The sequence below is a fragment of the Centrocercus urophasianus genome, unplaced genomic scaffold (genome assembly GCF_019232065.1).
Source record: "Centrocercus urophasianus isolate 14NV4802_14NV808 unplaced genomic scaffold, USGS_Curo_1.0 seq_31, whole genome shotgun sequence".
Taxonomy (NCBI): Eukaryota; Metazoa; Chordata; class Aves; order Galliformes; family Phasianidae; genus Centrocercus; species Centrocercus urophasianus.
Genome location: NW_024884878.1, coordinates 1,226,690 through 1,247,516, shown reverse-complemented (window position 1 = coordinate 1,247,516; position 20,827 = coordinate 1,226,690). Strand labels below are relative to the sequence as shown.

At 38.5% G+C, this 20,827-nt stretch overlaps 1 protein-coding gene across 5 annotated transcripts in view; it reads right to left on the bottom strand.

Moving 5' to 3' along the window:
* The window catches only part of ZNF608 (zinc finger protein 608), an 89,656-nt gene that overhangs the window by 30,185 nt on the left and 38,644 nt on the right, over positions 1–20,827 (bottom strand). For 3 of the 5 annotated variants that reach the window (XM_042829532.1, XM_042829529.1, XM_042829533.1), the window contains exons 3-4: positions 15,900–16,155; positions 6,677–6,778 (exon numbers count right to left, since the gene is read on the bottom strand). In XM_042829532.1, the coding sequence (XP_042685466.1) occupies positions 6,677–6,778; positions 15,900–16,155 (358 nt within the window). The remainder of the gene's footprint in view (positions 1–6,676; positions 6,779–15,899; positions 16,156–20,827) is intronic. The other 2 variants (XM_042829531.1, XM_042829534.1) reach the window with 1 other exon arrangement.

The window sequence follows — 20,827 nt, the reverse complement described above, 5'->3', positions numbered from 1 at the left end:
ATTCTGAGAGGTGTCTGCACAGATCTAATTGGCAGTCTCCTTAAGTCGCCAGACAGATTACCCCAATGCCTCATTATCCTTCCTGTTAGAAATGCTTCTCTAATATCTGACCTGAGTCCCTTGCCACAATTTAAGTTCACTGTTTCCTGTCCTTCCCGCCATTCTCACGAAGGATAGAGCAACCTGTGACACCATGTGTCTCCGATCCTACCTGGCTCAGTATTCCCATCCCAGCCTTCCCAGTTTAAACAATAACAAAAAACCTCAGTTCAATGACTTTATTCATCACATTGAACATTTCACTATTGTGACATGTTTTCTAACCAAAACCATCCTACGGTTCCTTGGACAAGACCTGTGTCTCTACAGAGCTATGGGCAAAATAGAAACAAATTTGGGGTTAGCAACATAATGCTATTAACTATTTCTACCAAACCTGTGTTTCATACAAAAACGCACAGCAGCTGACCTGAAATTTCTGTCCCAAACACCTTGTACTACAGCAACAATTAACTCTTACATATTTTTTAGACAGTTTTAAAGGAATCAGCCCAGAGATGAGGGTTATTTTAAAGATCAATGAAAAAAACTGTTGCATTGCCCTTTCTTTTTTTTTCCCTTCACTACTTAGAACAGTACCCTCTTGTGAGGTTGTGAGGTTGTTCTAAGACAACAATTCAGGGGAAAAAAAAAAAAAAAAAAAAAAAGAATGCTGAAATCACTACATTTCTGTCAAGCCTTTTATCCAAAAAAAAAAACCAGCTTTCAACAAATCCATTTTAAATGCATCAACCAACACCCCAAGTTATAAGAACTTTCTGCTCCAACCGTTTCTGTATGGATATATGTTAATAGTTTCTGTGTCCTGATGAGACTTGATATGTAGAGCTGTTTTCTACCTGTTATTAAGCCTCCAACAATGGTGTTCCTGTTGCAATTTATAAGAAATGCCAGTTGAAGGCAGAGTATTGTACAGACTTATTTTCCCAGCTGGATACCTCCATGAACAGAAAGCAAAAACATGAATGCACATGCACCATATGTCTGGCAGAGGGGAGGGAAAGACTGAAGGGAATAAAGGCAGCAAGTTAGATGATGTTGGGTGGTCTAGTGCTGGTGGAAGATGAACATGTGAATGGGAAGACATCCCTAACAATATTGGGAAACACAGAGGGCCTTGATGCAGTTGATGGTGCTGCATCACCAGCACAAAGGCCTCTGAGCAGATTGCTCAGGGGCTTCTCCTCCCTTACACAAACAGAACAGTTGCATTTTACACCATTCATCTGTTTGTTTCTCTCATCCAGGCTTGTAGGTTCTTGTTTAATATTTAGCATGAAGACCTCTTAACCCTGAGTACTGCCCAGCCATTTTAGAGGTAACTATATCTAAGGATCTTTTGTTTTCTTTGTTTTTCAGCTGAATGAGAACCAACTCACCAAACACAAGACATACAGTCATGTCTTAGCTTTCTTAGAGATTTTTCAGAGATTACCAGGTCCTGTTTGCTAAGTACAGTGGCTGTGGGATTGCAGTATACCTGTTGGAGAAAGTATCTGAGCATTTTCCAAGCAACAAGGATAGCAGTTTTCATGATTCTTCATCACACAGACAGGTAAAGGTAATGCACTTATCCAGAGAGAGGATCAAAATCCCTATAAGCAAGAAGTGAGTAGAAATTACAGCAAAATGACTGTCTTGTCAACACATCACAAGGCCACAACATTTTCTACCTAGAAAATCTTGCAGAGGCCAGATTCACCACATATTACTATTACTGCTCTTCAAATACTATTTGCCTGGAGATCAGAGCTTTGTGGCCAAGACTTCATCTCCAAAGATTATGGTATTGAAACAAAATTATTCAGGCAAGTAACAAATGTTGTAGTTTATGCGTCCACAGTCTATGCTATGCAGAAACATTCCCTTGTCAGTGAAGAGCTACTCCAGATTTAAAAGTCACCAGTAAAGAAGACAGTGACTGTCACAGCAGCAAAATAAATTGTTATAAGACATGTGTTCTCCAACAGCATACGTGTCTTCCCGAAAGTTACCAGCTCTTGCCGTTCATAACTAGCTTCCAAATTTGCAGTTAATCTTTGTCATTCTCCAAATCACCCCCTTTGCAGGGAATTGAAAATAATGAAAACCTGCTAAGGTTAAAATGCTCACAGTCACACTATGGACAGAACCAATTACCATTTAAATAACAACGTGAAACTCTTTGAAGAAAAGGCCTTTTGATCTCCAAGATTCAAATGCTGAATAGCGAGAATCTGAGTTCTTTAGATTTCCAAGGGAAAAGGATACTAAAAAGAAAAAAAAAAAAAAAAAAAGAAATATAACCCTGGCTGCCATTCACAAACTTAAATCCCTAACATTTTTTACTGTTAAATGTAGCTCTCTTGGTGTGTAATTAGGGCGATGTCATCAACAATACGTTGGTTATTAAATGCTCAAGTGACTCTTTTCTTTCAGATCGTTCTAGTGTGAAGGAGTATAAGTAGGAAAAGTGGGGAGACTGAAAGTGAAATACAAGTTCTGTTTTTCATCCTTCCCCCTGTGAACGTCAAATTTCCAATTTCCAACTTTTTATTAAATCACACATTGCTGTTAATGCACATTTTGCAAGTTTGAATGCCTTATTAATTTCAAATTCAAAACAGGGCAAGGTCAAATGGCATACAAAATTTCACGTGGGCAGAATTATGAATCATGTTCCGTAGCAAACTGTAATGAATTGCAGTTCCATTTTTTTTTTTTTTTCTTTTTTCTTTTAACGTTTTCCCTGAAGAGCTCTGAAGGAATGACACTTTGAGGAGTGCTTTTGAATAAGGGGCTAACCTGTTACACTGTTAGAATTGTAAAGTAGTTGAGCACGAACAATGGGAACAATATGGGGTCATTAGTTAGGGTGGAGTTTGGGGCATAGAATAGGCATGGAATACTGTAATGAATTTCTAGAATTAATTGTAATAACCACTCCTTGTGCATGAATATGCATGTGTTCCCTCTATAAATAGAGATGTTTATCTACTTTTGGTGCGCAGGCTAGGAAGGAGTGCTCCCCCCTGCACCCGGTCGGTCGAATAAAACAAACGTGCTCTACAACTACTCCGTGGTTACAGTTTGTTCCGCCACCCATTTAAGCCTTTCACAGCCGATGGAGTTTGCTGATGCTACACTTCCTACTTGACACAACACAGGGTCTGCTTGGCACATTGCTACAACATTTGCTTCGTAAGTGCGCGTTTAAAAGGAAACCAGCGAGTAATTTCCCAAAGACTTACAGGCTTACATTTTCAAAAAGGGAAAAACAAAACTGTTATATATCCACACAAACCAAAATTTGCAGAATCGTGGCAGCTAGCCAGAGAAATTACTCCAGATCTGCTCTCCCATCTGCTTGGTCTGTTAACTATCAGAAAATAAAATAAAATAAAATTGCTTCTTCTGCAACTAATTCTGAGAAGAACTCCTTAAAATACAAACTTCATTATACAACTTCAGTTATTCACAATGTCTCATGATGACCAACATGTGCCCTAGCACAGCACATGGTAGACAATGAAACTCAGAAATAAAGAGCAGTTCTCTCCTCCAGCATTAAAAAGGTGCTACATCAAGCACTACTGGTGATCACAAAACAGACATCTCTCGATCCTAGAAGCGAACTGAGCCCCCCAGCAGATAAACACAACACAATCTCCATGTAGTTAGTGGGTGATGCCTGCCCCTCTTCTACATCTACCTTAAACCTTTGAACAGTGAGAGTAAGAACAACTTCTTGCCAGATCCTTGGTCACTTCCAATCACAGCTTTAACATAAAATGAAACTGGCATTTAGGCAGGTCTGTAAACTTGCTGGCACTGGGAAACATACACAATCCTTGCACATCTCCTAAATGAGAGGTAACCATCTCAACAGGCTGAGCAGTTACTGATGGTAACACCTCCAGGTACTTGTCTGCTGGAGCCCTGACAAGTGATTCTCAGTTTATGGCAATGTATCTTGTCAAATTTACTACTTTCTGTTTTAATCTATAAATTAAAAGCTCGTAGTAAAGACTTGCATAATTTTCCTATGTCCACCACGGCAACAGTTTACAGTAATTAATATACTACATGTTCCTGCTTCAAAGATTAAAAAATAATTTGACTAGATGCACTTTCAACAGCTGCTCATAAATCAGTCCATTCTACTTGTAAAGTTCAACTCAAGAGTTATTGTGTCTATTGTGCTTCTTAAGGTTCAAAGAAAGATTATTCATGCATTCATTCATAGCCAAGAATGTTCCCCAGCAATGAAAATTACCCTTCAAAGCTGATCCAAGCTTAACCATTAGGTTGACTGAATAAATTAATTGCAGAACGATACGCCATATCCCTTTTCACAAGAGTTTTTGGTAAATCAAGCTAGTTTTACACCAATGGTATGTTAATGGCCCAAATTCCAAAGGGTAAATAGCTGCTGTCCACAAACACTGCCAAACTGAGTAACAGGAATGCAAACAAATGTCTTGGTATACACAGGTCATTTTTTTAAAAAGTATTTTAAAATCATAGATCTACAAAACTGCTTTTGTGAAAGAAAGAGGCAGAAAACAGACAAAAGTAAATCTGTTACAGAGAGCCCCCAATAACCACATAATGTTGCCAGCTGAAGAACATTAATTCTGTCATCTACTTTTCATACTCACCTACTTACTTTGTGACTAAGTGACTTTATTAATTACAAAAAAACCTGTGAGTGTTCTTGTAAAATACCAAAAAGTTGGAGGAGTCCCAGAGCAACTTTCAGGAGAAGCTGTCTGGTTCAGCTAATTCAGTGCACACTCCAGTCCTTCCTAGCTACCAGCCAGTACAGAGAGACTGAAGATTACTCAGGATAACAACTACATTGTGTGCTACTGCCAACAATGCAAAGACTCTAAATCTCCTTGGAGTTAGAAATAAATTAGTAGCTTTGCATGCATCAAGCCGTCTGTCCAAATGCAGATTGGTTTTCACAGCACTGCTAGCTGTGTTCCTCGACGATAACCCTTTGAGGATACATAAACATTTTCTCTCTGTTATTTCCTGTCACTTCCTTGTCTAGACATAAGGAACCATTTGTAACCTGATCACCACCTACAGTCTTGAAGCAAATTCCCTTCTAAGTCCCTCTCCTTCAGTAAGTCACTTGACTGGATAGAATCAAGATAAGAGTAAAGAAATGAACTTAGTCTTCAGCTTTGTGATTCATAAAAACTGATAAAGCAGTTGATAAATTTGAACCTTTGTGCCACTTGTAATCATTATCTGAAGGAGAACCTGCCTATCAGTTCATCTGGAAACACCCCCAGACTGGTTTTCATAGAATAAATATCCAGAAATGCTGAGCAGCTTCATTCTCATAAATATGAATGTATAGAGTCAATGAAACGTCTTTTACACCTGAGATGGCACCTGCAGTTTCTCTGGTATGACAAGTAGATGTTGAGGTCTTCAAGACTCAACATTCTGGATAAACAAAAATTTAAAGAAATAAACTGAACAGCTTTTGGGACACACAAAAATACACAAAGTCTAGGAGACAACCCTTGAGTAAGACATGAAGGTTTGTTTCGGGAAGTTTGCAAAAGAAGTTCCCTGGAAGAAAATGTATGTTGTTAAACAAATGCCAGAAGCTTTTCACACACTGGATCAGCTGGAGCTGGCAGCACTCTAGATGTACCTCTGCCTTGCATCAGCATCTGTGAAGCAAACTTTGCTGCCTTTGTTTCTCTCCTCATCAGAACTCAGCTAGCAACGTTTCCAAAAACTCTGACTTGCCAATTTAAATAGAAACAAAATAATTTATCATTATGTTTCAAAACCAAAGATGTTTCACTCCATCTTAAACAGCCCTCTATTTAGGAGAAAATGGGGCCTAGCTGGGTCCATGCTTTGGCAAAAGTAATGACCAAGTTGAGAAAGTTCAGGGAGTGACTGCCATCAAAGACCTATGCAGTCACTTAAGAGTCACACTGGTCTAATGTGCTTACAAATACTGAATTTGTAATTTTTTTAAGATTAACTTACAAGACATTTAAGTCCTTCATACCATAATGGAAAACACGAAAGACTTTTTCAAGAGCATGTTGACCGTGCCAAAAGGTCATTCCTTGTTAAAGAGTTCATAACAAAATTATCTGATTTTCACAAAGCAGCAAATATTAGTAGCCTCCACTGACCGTAATTCAGCTTTTATCACATCTAAATAGCGGTCTCAAGCCTAGGATTTGTCACCATTATCCCATATTTTTTAAAAAATTATTGTTTGATTTTGTAACCACCTACACTTCTTTCTCTAGAGCTAAATCAAGTCTACTGATAGCTTATGGTTCTTCTGAAGTAACAGCCTTGGAGGCACACAGATTGAACCAGTTTCACAGCCACTAATACTGGATTGAACAAAATTTCTGAAGAAACAAGAACTAATTTATTGTGAAACTTTCTGAGAAATCAGACCTTCTGAGGAGTCATGTCATGCTTTTCAGGAATTTAACAAAATTGTAGAGAGCAAGATAAAGCCTTTTTTAAATCCATAACACGTATCAGAACTCATACTCTTCTACAAATTGACATCAGTTTATCACCTCCCTGAAGGAAAACAGCTCCCCTAGTGAAACCTGAGATTGTTCTTTCTACTTACAAATCTCCCAACTAGAGGGTGTCACAGCTTCCCTCGGGCTTTTAAGGATCCACAAATGCCAGTTCTGCATGAAAGCAAGGTTGAGCAGTATAGGCTCAGTCACTGTAGGGGAAAGTAAACAGGCAGTAAAACGTAATTACTTGTTTCAACCTACTTAAATGCAGAAGTTTTAAACTGACTGGAGAAAAGCACACCTCCAGATTAACCAAAGACTGATCTGGAAGTGTTTCTCTGCAACACTAGTTCTCAGTGCTACCAGTTGACATTTCCCAAGAAGTTAACTTCACTTCGTGTTTTGGGTATCTTTATACCATTTGCTAAGTTACTGAAGAAAAAGCAAATATTCTAATATAGATAATAAAACTTAAAAAAAAAAAAAAATTCAGAACAAAATCTCTTAAGAACACTAAAATATCATGAAAAGCAGAGTCCTAGTAAACTAATTTAAGAACTGAAATCTATCAAAAAAAATGTAGGGGAAGGAAAATAATGCTTTTTGAAAACACTGCTTTGTGTGTGGGTGATTGCATCTTTATCAAGGGTATTGAATTGTGGCCTAAAAATTAATTCTTTGAGCTTTTATTTCCATAGGCACATTCATTTAAAAATTCACTTGGATATGTATATTAAGGTAGTAAATATAAAATACTGCTTATCGTTATGTAAATGTGCTTCTGATTTAGTTGACAATTCCCAAATAAATAAATAAATAAATAAATAAATAAAGGGGCTCAAATTCTGCCCTTGTTTTTGTTTTGTTTTGTTTTGTTTTTAAGTCCAAGGTGTTATTTTTTCTTGGATATCTCATGGAGTTTAGGGATATAAAACTGATGAACCTCAACTGTGGTTTCCATCGCTACACTAGCTTTAATAAGGCTAGACTTAGTTTTTCAGTCTAAATCAAGAAAGCTATTCACCTTGAGCTTTTCCTTTTTTACATTCTTTGTCTTTACCCTCAACCTCTACTTTTCCACTCTACCTGTCTTAGAACAAAAATATACACAGTAATCTTTCAGTAACATTGAGGGCCAAAGAACTGCTTTTTTGATTGTCTCATGTCACCAACAGGTGGACTAGTAACTAGTTCATATCACATAGGTAATAACTGAAAAGAATGTTGAATTTGTGCTCTGGTTGATAATATGTAAGCTTCCTACTGATTCTGCAGAATGAAAATCTGGATATCACACTGCACATTGGTCTTACACGAGAGAGTTAGTCCCGCTGCCAAAAGCAGATCTGCTACAGATTGCAGAGGAAACAAAAAAAAAATTAGATTTTTATTTAAAAATAAATACGTTCTTTTATTAAACTGGTGTTTTTATGTGTTAGTGAAAGCATACAGTCATGTAACAGGGAGAAACTCATCCTATTCACCATATTGCAGAGTATGAGCAATATTTAGCAGGGTGATAAAACTACATGATCACAGCTTATCCACACTAGTTTAGCTATGTACAAAACTTGAGTTGACTCTAAGAACATTTTAAAATAAGTGGTTTAATTTCCAACTCACACCAGTTAAAGACATCACTTCAATTGTGATTTCATTCCTGACTGTAGTGGTATTTATTCAGTAAAACACTTGCGTTATGATACTTTCTTCATTAGTGGCCAACCTTTCCCCTGCTATTCTCAAGCCCAAGCATCAGATGTCACAAGTATTTTGTAGGGGATTGGTCTCACTTCTGAGCATTTGGTTTTGGATTTGGTTTTGAACACTAACTATTCAAAGCTCTTGTTTTCCTTAAAGCAACTTCTTCAGTCTTCCTATCCTCACTGCTTCATCAGGCTCAATTTCACATTCAAATAGCTCCATGCAAATAATTCTAACCTCAGTTATCCTCCTTCCTTTTCCTGTGCACCTTCCCCTCCCCCATCTGCTTGTTTGTAGAAGGGATATATTTCTGTGTACAAACAGAGCAGAGAGACTTCCTCTGTAGTAGTGAGACAAAACACAAAAATACAAGCACTGTCTAAAATTTGTTATTTTTTTTCATTCATGCCGTGGGTTATATCAAGATGGTCTTCCCACTGAGCTATAGAATGTGCCATTTGCTAGTTCGCTGTAGACAGACTGGCTATTACTGCTCTTGCAAAATACGACACACTGATATTCTCACTCATTTGCTCCAAATGAACCATGGCCATGCTCTGCTTAGCAACACATCTCTATCTGCAAAACTGAAGCAATAGCACAGGCAGGCATAATGTAGTAAACAAAATCCCTTAATGCAAACAAAATGCTTAATGCAGCAGAGGTGCACGGACATAGATTGATCTGGTCAACTCCGTGACACCTCTCTAAACAATGCTGTAGGACTAACACTAGCTAGAAACCTAAGGTGTGTACATGTTCAAGGACTAATTAGGCCCAAATTTAACATTTAACACAGTATCATCTTTAGACACGCTTCCTGATCTGAAGCAGTTGTGTAAGGAAGGAATGCAAGGGGTGATGCACAGATCTTTACTTATCTGTGATGCTTTAAATCACCAAAATAAACAGCCTTAAATTAATGTTCAAATTAATAACTAATTGAGCATTTGTGAACAAAAGGAATGCTCTGTAGAAGAATCAGAATTAAATTCAATGAGGTAATACTTCTCTCTAACTTACAGCTCTGACAGCAGGGAACATCTATAATCCATTCTGCATTTCTCCTTCACTTAGGTTTATACTGACACGATTTATCTACTGTTTGCTGTGGACTAGGAGCCTGCAAAGGTTTGGTTACTGTAGGCTGGTTGATTCATGGCAAATCATTAAAACTACATCAATTCAGCCTTGTATACCTGGCTTGTAAGAGCAAGTCTAATACCTTCAAACCACTTCTCTACGAATAGCATAGAGACTTGCCCCTAAAAGTAATATCTGCTTCAACTATTTAGGGTGAGAACAGCATCAAGTACAGCTTGCAGCCTAGAAAGCCAACAGTATGCTGGGCTGCATTGAAAGAAGCATGGTCAGCACGGCGAGGCAGGAGATCCTGCCCGTCCACTCTGTGCTGGTGAGGCCTCACCTGGAGTACTGCATTCAGATGGGGAATCCTCAGTACAGGGGAGACATGGACCTGTTGGAACGAGTCCAGAGGAAAGCCACAAATATAATCCATAGAATTAACACCTGTCCTACAGGGACAGGATGACAGCAACCTGTCACTATCTGAAGGGGGGCTGTAAAACAGAAGGGAACAGATTCTTTAGCAAGAATTGTTGTGACAGGACAAGGATAAATGGTTTCAGCCTTGGTGAAGCTGTACTTTGAGTACTGTGTTCAGTTTTGGGCCCCTCACTAAAAGAAAGACATTGATGCCCTGGAGAGGCCATTCTCCTGTCCAGAGCTGCGAGGGTCTGGATTACAAGTCTTATGGGAAGCAGCTGAGGGAGCTGGGATTCTGGATAAGAGGAGGCTCAGAGGTGACCTTACTGCTCTCTGCAACTACCTGAAGCGAGGTTGTGGTGAGGTGGGGTCTGCCTCTTCTCCTGCATCCTATCAGGACTAGAGAGGACCAGACTGGACTAGAGGGATTAGCTTCAAGTGCACCAGGGGAGATTCAAGTTGGATATTATGAATTATTTTTTTCCCTGAAAAAGTGTTTAGGTGCTGGAATGGGCTGCTCAGGGAGGTGGTTGAGTCACTGTCCCTAGAAATGTTCAAGAAATGTTTAGATGTTGTACTGAGGGACGTGGTTTAGTGGTGAAATATTGGTGGTAGGTGGACGGTTGGAGGTCTTTTCCATCCTTGGTGATTCTGTGATTCTATGTTTCTTAAAGAGGGGAGATTTAGAATGGATATTAGAAAGAAGTGTTTTTACAATAAAAGTGATTAGGTACAGGAATAGGTTGCCCAAAAAGGTAGTGAATGACGCATTCTTGGCGACATTCAAAGTCAGGTTGGACAGGGCTCCGAGCAACCTGATCTAGCTGTTGAAGTTCCTGTTAATTGAATAGATGGCCTTCAAGGGTCCCTTTCAGCTCAATCAATTCTGTGATGATTCTATGAAATAGCAAGCAGAAAATTAGCTGGGAAACTGAAGGGTGTGCCTAATAGTCTGTTCACAGTTCACTTTGTGGTTATCTCAGAACAAACATTTCAGCTACAAACATATAATTGTCATAAAATATCAAATATCAGAATGAAATTCATGCCCTACTGGCTTAGAGCAAACACTCTTTCCCTTCCACACTGGCCATCACTGTGTGTTTCATACAGTGTGTGTATAAGAAACACTGCAGAAGACAACATCAGAATTTTCATTCATAAACACGTACATGCTCTGATAAGGTAAAGAACAATGGTGAGATGATCAAGAAGGCCCCTTAGGCCCCACAGATTCAGTGTACTTATTTCTAAAGGTACATAAAAGGCAGTATATAAATGCACTCAGCCAGAAAGGTTATCTGTTGGCTTTTTTTTCAACTTCATTGCTTGGTTTAGTAAACAGCATTACCTCTCTATGATCCTTGCCTGAGCTCAGGACAACAGCGTTGGCAGTTGAATTAGAGGTCTTTGAGGTCTTTTCCAACCTTAATGATTCTACAAACTAAATTTATCTGAATTTCTGTTTATTATTGTTTAGTATTATTTGACAAAATATATCATGAAGAAAAAAAAAAAAAAATTCTCTAATTTCTGCATTTGTTTACCTGAACTTTTGATACACTTTTCAACATAGGATTCATGTGTTTCTATATATGAAAGTAGGAAAGTGTGGTTGTTAAACCACAAGAAATTGCTAAGGGGTATCAAAGGCAGCCAGAATACTTCTCATTCCTTTAATTCTATACACACATACACACCCTTACTTACACACATGTATGAACACATAAATAACCAGACATTTAAAACAGACTGTGTTCTTTCAAAAATAGTTTTTGCAGACATAACATCACATAGCAAGAAACAAGAACTTAAGAAGGAAGAATCAACCTCAATACTGTGCAGCGAGTGTGCTTTCAAAATGTCTATGCATGTTAGATGCGAATGTGGCAGACTGGAAAACCCACCCAGAAGTGTCAGCATGTCTCTGTCTCATCTAGGTGTTCTATTGCAAAACAGTGCCAGAACTGACACTAATAGATCTGGAACCTCTACAGGTGATCCCACCACATTTTTGAGATCCTGTATAATTAATTACAGCAAGCTTCAGACTCCTACTTATTACGTTCAACAACTAGTCTCAAGTTATAAAAACAACAGGAGAGCCCTGATAAGAGAACATGTAAAAAAATACAATTCATTTTTCCATTATCTATTACTGAACAACAACAGGAAGCTGTGTGCCCAAACCACACAAGAAGAAGAATGTAAGTGCAACCATGCAAGAACTCAACACAGCATGCTGACAGCTTGCTCTGCACACAAAGGCAGCAAGGTGATGGATGGCTGTCTCCTACACAGTTTGAAAGCAAACAAGACATCATCAGAAGTAGTGCTTCTCACAGCTATGGGCAGATTCTATTACTAGATGCTGAACCAAAAACAGAACATGACCCAGGGCAACAGTTCGTTAGAAGCTGGTTGGTGGTTTTCCTTTTTTCTGGGTCATTTTTATTTCCTCCAGGAAGTTAGAAACAATTACTACTCTCTTCAAAACTGTTTTCCCAGAAGATGATTATCCCATTTAGCATGTACCCAATTCTACATAAACCTTATTTCTCAGTACAGAAATACAGACAACTGCTTCCCAGAATATCAGTGGAAAAAAAAAAGAAAGAAAACAAACAAACAAACCAACAAACCTAAAAAATATACTCCAATAACACTACCAAGTTGCTTTTTATGACAGATCTCTGCTATTATTAGTTGTTTCTGGTATCAGACGTCCACATTAAGCTGCCAGCTTTCAGATTGGTCCTGCCTATGACCATTTTTCACTACTACAGGGTAACATCAACTAATTCCTTTAAAATATCTCCTTTTTTTTTTTTATTTATTTATTTTTTTTTAAAAATTTAGGTATTTACAGCACTTTGGATACATTCCCAAGACATATCTAAACAAGAGTATTAAGCAGAGAAAAATGCAGACAGAATACTTATGGAGAAATTACACACTGCACAACTGAGTAATGCAACTGAGAAACGCTGAAATAACAGGCATTCTCAGTAAATTTTACAAGCAAACCATAGCTACGATTAGTTACAATGCCTTGTAATAAATAAAATGTGACAGATTTCAGATGCCAGCTTCCCTACACATATCTTAGGATTGAAACACTCCAGGAAAAAGAGTCCGATTCATTATATCTGCTCACCAAATCAACTGAATCCATTGCTGTGGAATAAATGAAAAAAAAGCTGTAGTTAACAACACTCTCTTTGGTCATTTGTGATTTTGTGTGAAATCCAGTGCAGCTTTTTCTCCCACTTTGTAGTGATTATCTTAAAAACATGAGTAATGAAAGCAAACATCACTATTCCTGTGGCTGTGAAGAAGAAATGCAATGGAACTTCTTTAGCATCCCTAATAAAAAACTGGTTACTGCAGACTCTGAAAACCTTCAAAACATGCATTCTTGAGTCCTTCCTCTCTATAAAGCATGTATTGGAATTAATGAGTTTAACAGCTACTACTGGATTTCACCTGTCTCACTTCACTCTTTTTTTAATAACTGTAATCACCACATCCTTTCTGCACTTGCATTCTGATTGCTAGCTCCTCCTGCAGCATATGAAGGCTGCTCAGCAGCACATTTAGGTCACTGTTCTGATATGCCATAGGATACGCAGATATCCTACAAACCTGTTCTAATCAGCTTACAACTCACCTTACAGAGTGGCTAAAACACATACAAAATAATTCAAATATCTCAAAATTCAAAGCAAGGTCAGAAATCTTCATACCTTAGCTTCTTAGGATTCTTCTACCTTAAAAAAGCCATCCATTTTATGGATAGAGATGTCAGTTTGCATTTGTGTTTTTAGTAGGCTTTGGAAAGCAGTGAATGAAGTGAATGTAAAAGAAACATATGGATATCACAAAATAAATGTCTATTTCAGTTGGGAATTATGAACATCGAGATGGTTTTAGATCTCACCAGTTACAATGAGTTCAGCATATTCTGGATTTACACTAGTTTTAGCAAAGGTCATGTTCTGGACTAATTAAAGTCAGAATCATAACTGGAGAAAATGAGTATCTCATAATCATCCTTCTGCTGAAGATAAATAGAAGACCCATCTGCACCCTGTTTTCTAAAATCTGGCAGAAATTGTTTCAGGCAAGCTGCTACATAGCTGCTTTCATGAATGTGTCAAAAAAATCTGAAAACAGCTAAATATATACATATGTGTGCTCTGAACAGCAAAACTCAATTTAAAATGCAAAATTGATCATCAGGAACTCGTTTTTTCATAATAGAGGCTTGATTGTGAACACTGGTTTGGGGAAAAACAGAATACAAGTTACGATACTTTCTTCATTTAAGCAGAGTCTGAAACAGTATGACATGAAAAACAGCAGTACAAAGCATACAACACAATACTGCATCCATTGCATTTAGCCTCTGAATCTGCATGCTAGCAGCTACATTTCTAGGACAGCTTTAAATCCCGCTGCATGTACTACTATACTCACTCGCAGCAGCAGAGTTGCAAAACAGTATTTGTTAAGCCATGAAAACTGGCAGATTCAAAACCATTATGTTCAAACATGCCATCATCTAACATTGAGTTCTTTCAGAAATTGTTTCAGACAAACCGGGAAAAGGTTAAGGGACTTAATTTCTACTAAATACCAAGAGCTTTTAAACCAGTGGAGTGCTGAGAAACTGGTAAATGGAATGTCATCGTGACAAGAATGCAGTTGTTTTTTTTTTTTTTTAATGCTCCTGGTGCCAAAGCTCTAACGAGACAGACTTCTCAAATTCAGTGGGGGTCAGAAGTTTAGTTTATTCAGCAAGAATAACACTATTAACAGCTACCGCTCTTTCATGTTGCCACAGTTAACACCCACACATTTCAAGTCCAGTTGATACAGGAAAGTTGAGGAAAATTGGAGTGGCTACAGGCAGTCATCTCTGCAGGGATATTTTAAAACTGAATTTATATTGTGCTTTAAAAACAATCTAAAAGGATCAATGCACCTTATGAATCTGCTGTAGACATACGCAGAGAAAAAGATGGATGGATGAAAGCATACAAAAGCGAGTAAATCTGACTCTCTCTATTGATTTTTGAGAGGACGGTGTAGAGCACTTGGGTGAGGTCTTATATATCACTGCAAAGGACCAAATGCCATTATGCATATGTCTGCAGGATGCCAGGATTTATCATGAAGCAATGCACTGCTGCACTCTTTCATTTTATCCTTTTGTAAATAATCTTGTTCTCACAGTTGAGGATGGTAGACTACTAAGAATTAAATGATCCTCAAAAACAAAGAACAGTCATAGGAAGACTATCAGGCAGCTACAACTAGAGAAATCCACTACTATTAAAACAAAAATTGCAGTAGGTTAGGGTATACACACAGTATTTTTAGCATTAACTATAGAAAACTGCCTTTTTAATAGCGAGCTTTTGAAACCAAGATGGAAAAATCTGCATATAGAAGTATAATCTTCTTTCTACTTTGTTCTAAACCACAAACAATCACATTTATTATTTGCCAGAGCTCTCCAGCTCTCCTGCTTGGCTGAATGCTGTCAGAGGGTGTTACAGAAATTGGTCTGGTTTAGAGAGCACTTCTTCACCATATGGAACATCTCTCTTAGAACATTTCCCCCGTGTAGCATGTTTCAAACAACCAAATTGCATAGTTATCACAAGCAACAATTAGAATTTCTGAGGGGTCTCTGGGGCTTCTATCATTATATAATGGTGCTGCTTTTTGAGTATCTCAGTTCCAACATTCCCAGCTTTTTAAGCGTTAATTCAAGCCATTCATAAATCCATGCCTCTCACGAACATTCCTCTCTTCATACACATTTAAACAGCATACTTATGCTACTCTGTTAGCTTTTTCTTCATATACTTTTCTCAACAAAGCAGTGGGAAACAATTCTGTTGTTAATTGGGGTTACATGGTGGGTCATTTGGAAAATATGATTGCTTAAGTAATAAAAAATCTGCCATTTGTTTTTATAAGAAAAAACCCACTGGCTTAGCTAACAACTATGATTGCCACTGTACATTATGTTCCCACAGACTAGTAAGTCAGGCAGAGTCTCCTCGTTAAGATATCTAATAGACAAGCCTAATGGAAAAAACAATTTACCTTCTTCAGTTTCATGCCACACAATTCCTTCCAAGTTCACGCTGGTCCCAGGCTCACAGGGTCCAAGGCATTCGGGTTCTGTTACTACTCCAACTTCGTAAGTATTTACACCCACTGAACGAGTCCGTACCAAAAGCTGCTCAACTGGTGCTGCAATATTGGATGAAGATGGAGAAAAGTAGGAAGGCAGAATCTGAGGTGTGATACTGCTGGAAATTGGAGGTGGAGGTGCAGGCACTGTAAACAGGGGATCAACCTGAAAACAACAGACAAACTTACTATAACAGTGCTGTGATATTTAATAATAATAATAAAAAAGCTAAAAACAAACAAAAGAAAACCCAGTTTGCATACACTACATTTGTGTGTGCAGGGATTTGGTGTACTACGGGCAATTTCAGTTTTGAGTTCAATTTTGTTGACATCAGTCCAAATGCTGCACACAAAGAATTATGTACAAAAATATCCATCATGCTAAACAAGGCAAATTGCTAAGTTTCTACAAGTCTATTCCCTATTGCTATAGACTGCTAGCATGAAATAACAGTGGATGTTTGTTTTTGTTGTTCTTGTTTTTTTAATTTGTTTTTATAAAGACAAATTAATTTCTTTCTTTTTATAAAGAAAAAGGGATTAAGGCCAATCTTTTCTCTTAATGCTGACAGAGACTGATTTGTAGATGGAAATTTATTTGGTAAATGGGCAACTTCATTTTCTATTTAAATTAAAACATTAATAAAAACAGTACAAAGACAAATGACATTTTTTTTTTCATGTGCATCATAGAGAAATTCATACTTGGAACAATTCTAATAGCCACATGCCATCAAATATAATCTCTTGCCACCCAATCTTGAATGTATTAGAATTCTTACGTTCTTAAATGCATTGAGGTCACCCACCTTACAGGTTACAGATAACATTTACATCTTTCTACTTGAAATAACAGATGAATCTGTCCAAACTGTGTGTTTCCTAAGGGCTTCCAAAACATGCAACAATACAGTTTGCCCAACAAACGGTCTTTACAGAGACAACTCAGATGCAGCCTGTATTTAAACACTTCAAAGTTATCCTTCTCATATGACTTCCAATATAACCAGTAGCAGAGCTTCTGCATAAAGATTTGGCTTGAGAGTTTTTGGTGTTTCACTGCAGTGATAAGGTCTTTTGACACATAAAAGATAGTCAAACAAAGTTATCATTGTTCCCACTCAAATCTGAACCATCTAAAATTCATGTTTACTTGGCCATCTGGATCACAGAAATCAGAAATCAGAAAAACTGAGGAAAGAAATCTTTCCTCAATCCAGCAGTTCAGAAGATGGGTGTTGTCTAGCTACTTACAAAATGAGTTTCAAGTATCTTTAAGTCTATGTTGCTTTTAATTTTGGACATCTCTAGGAAGGTTCAAGAGGAAAGACACAATGACTCCTTGCACGTTATCATTTCTGTTTCATTCAAGTGTATCTTAACATAGATCATAGTTAAAGCCAAGCAAGCAAATGGAACATAAGGAGAAGAAAGGACCGAGGAGTGTTATTCCTCCACCACATATTCTTTGTATCCTGGATCTGATCACTAAATCACGTGGCCATTTTTCATAACGAGCAAATGAAATGAAAATCGAATGGCCATTGCAACAATTAATTATTGCGCTTCAAGTTTCACTCATGCAGACAACCGACATCATGTGCACAGGCCCTGAGTGTGCTAAATATTAAACAGAAACATTTTGTCTGATCTTTGTATAATAAGCCTGGGTTCTAATCTTGATTATGCTAAAACCAAGGAGAAGACAGGAGGGACTTAGAGCCAATCCAGAAGTAATGCTTCCCACTTATTTCCATGTAAACTACAACTGATACAAACAGCACAATAACACTGAGCAAATTCTCTGCTACAAAGCACTATTTTTTCACACGGTCACCACCATTAGCTATTCATTTTCTTCAGTGATGAACAAGAGCCTGCACGCTGTGCTCGTACTAATGTGTACGAGCAGAGATGACACACTGTCACTGCTGTGACAGCTGAAACACACCACCCACTGCCTCACTGCACTGCATCCACTCTTTGGTCTCTACAAACATTCAGAGCTGATGAACGTCCATAGGTGCAAGTTTTTCCTGCATACAGGAATTAAATTCCACACCTTTGCTTCACCTGCACTTCTATGTCAGATTCCATTCTGTCAGACTGCCCTTCTGCTGCCATCTGTCACACGGCAACAACATGGAATGAAATATTGTTGGGAAGGTTCAACCTCTACTGACATCCCACCAACATCTGCCTCTGACTTTGTGGGCCACTATCATAAAATAGGCATTATTTTTGGAGAAGCCCTCAGAAAATATATAATATAATTAATGCATATAAAGTAACAAAGCTTAAATTTTAATGTTTTTTAATTAAAACATAAAAAAATAGAGGGACCCAAGCCATAACACTGTTGGGAAATGTGACCTGGTTGCTGTGAAACTAATGCATCAGTGTGGTTCAGTGGTGGTAGTAGCCGCTCTTTGTGATTTCCCAAAGTGTTCGTCAGAGATTTTTTATGAAATCCTACTCTTTCTGTAGTTTGTCCTTCAAAACAGTTGCTCACAAATGTACCTACAGCCAAAAAATGATGTAACTATGAAGCAAAGGCTTTTCTCTCCAATAAGAGAGGGCTCACAGAAGTCCAGTAAAGAGGCACCATTACCTTTTGATTGCAACTCAATTTATTCCATTTGAAAATTCACAAATAATGTATTTATGCTAACTGAAAATGGAATGAGAAATAAACCACCAAACCGTTCCTTTTTCCAGCAATCTTGAAACCTGTTCTCAAATTCCCTTATCACACAGGAAAGCACGGCTGCATATCTTTTGCTGCTCATGGGGATGTTTTTAGCCAATGCATCAAAATCATAAACTGGTCTGCCATCACTTTAGCTGGCCCTGCACTGTGCTTTCCTGAGCCCCACCTTCAGCCCAGATGGGCTTCACCATGCACTGATGCTGAGATGGTGCTGAGGGGCCAGACTGGGCTGTGAGCTGTGCTGGGCCATGGGCTGGACATGCCTGGCCTGTGCAAGCTGGAGGAGAACCCAACCAGCAACGGGAAGATAAATGCGGCCTGCTGCTGTAGAATGAAGCTTTGGACAGCCTTTATAAAATCAAGGATTGCAATCGAGTGGCCTGCTTGATAGTTTACATGGTGTTTCAGAAAGCTGTGAAAAACCTCCCCGTATATGTGCAACATCATTCCTCCATAAAACACGGTCATCACAAGGCCAGAGGAAAAAAAATGTTTGTTATCATTACTAGACTAGCAAAAGTTTTAAATGAATGCAGAGTACAACGATGGGTGTTTCTTTCTCTCTCCAACATATTACAAACAGTGAGGTACAACTAAGAAGAAGGCATGGATCTGGCAGTGTACCCTACCGAGCAACCTGTCGCAAATATTTGTGCTCTGCTCTAATTAACACAGACCTGCTAAGAAATGTTCGTATTTTCTAGGAAACAGAGTCCTAGAGGATGAAGCCAAAACACGGCATCTGTAGCAGAAGGGGCTGCTGCTCTGCTGTGGCCAGAACCAAGCCTTTAGTAATTCACAGAATCAAAGAATCACAGAATCATAGAATGGCTGGGTTGAAAAGGACCACAATGATCATCTGGTTTCAACCCCCTGCCATATGCAGGGTCGCCAACCATCAGACCAGGCTGCCCAGAGCCACATTCAGCCTGGTCTTGAATGCCTCCAGGGATGGGGCATCCACAGCCTCCTTGGGCAGCCCAACTCCGAAGCTCCAGAGAGCAGCACAGTACCGTGACCTTATTCACAAGAAATACAGAGCTCACACGTTGCTGGGCCTGCCATGTTTTAAAATCATCCCACCACATTTCGCAGTCAGGCACAGCAAAGTATGGTTCTCAGTGATCACTGTAATGACGTAACAGTTTCCATGAGTTCTCCAAAAGGGCACTGATGTAACCTATCACAGGCAGAGGGAGGCAGGGAGGCAGGAAGGCCACAGTCTCCATTGGAAAACAGGCACATCAGACTAACATCTGGTGGTGGCAGACTGTCAAACTGAGGAAAGTTAATGTCAAAAGCAGACACTGCAGTTTCTTACTGTTATTTCTGAATGATTATTCCCAGGTGTTGGTGCATACAGAGCAGGAGGCTCTGTTTACCACATGACCCAATGTAAGAAATAATAATAATTTTTTTTTTAAAAAAGGGTTATTTACGAAGATGCTCTTTTTATACATGTAATCAAAAGGCTCCAGAAAAAAACTAAAATATTCAAGCAGTATTTTCTTCATTCACCCAATTCCAAGAGCTTTTGAGAGCTGATTAGTAACAAAGGCTACAAAGCTGGAGTGTTATTCATGGCAGTTTTCCACTGCCAAGTGTTTGATTGCATCAGAGGGCTATGGCTCTCGGTAGTAGAAAGCTCATAGAGAATGAAGCATGTCTGCCAGGCACTGTAGTCAGTGCTCCATGGAGTGCTCCCCTATCTGAACATGATGAAAAAATCTTCTGGTGGTTGCATGACTTTAGCCTGTGTGTGGGAGAGAATATGGATGAGAGGAAATGTCATTCTAACTAGAAACAGGCAGACTTTATAACCAATTGGGTTTGTCTTCAGTTATTCTTGCACTTCACATGCTGAAATTAAATTCTGCTCATCAAAACTGGTCTTTCAGATGCAGTGCGAGTTTCTAAAATCCTGCTTACAAATGGATATTTTCTGTCCTTTAAACATAATTTCCTGACAACCAGGAAGGATTTCAGTGGGCAGTGCTAAGTTCAGCACACTGGGAGGAAGAACACACAGTATCATACAATTGCCAACACCTATATTCTGATTCCAGCAAGGATGGAAGAATTTAAGACCTTTTGGAATGCATTCTCTCATGAATTCCCTTGGGAA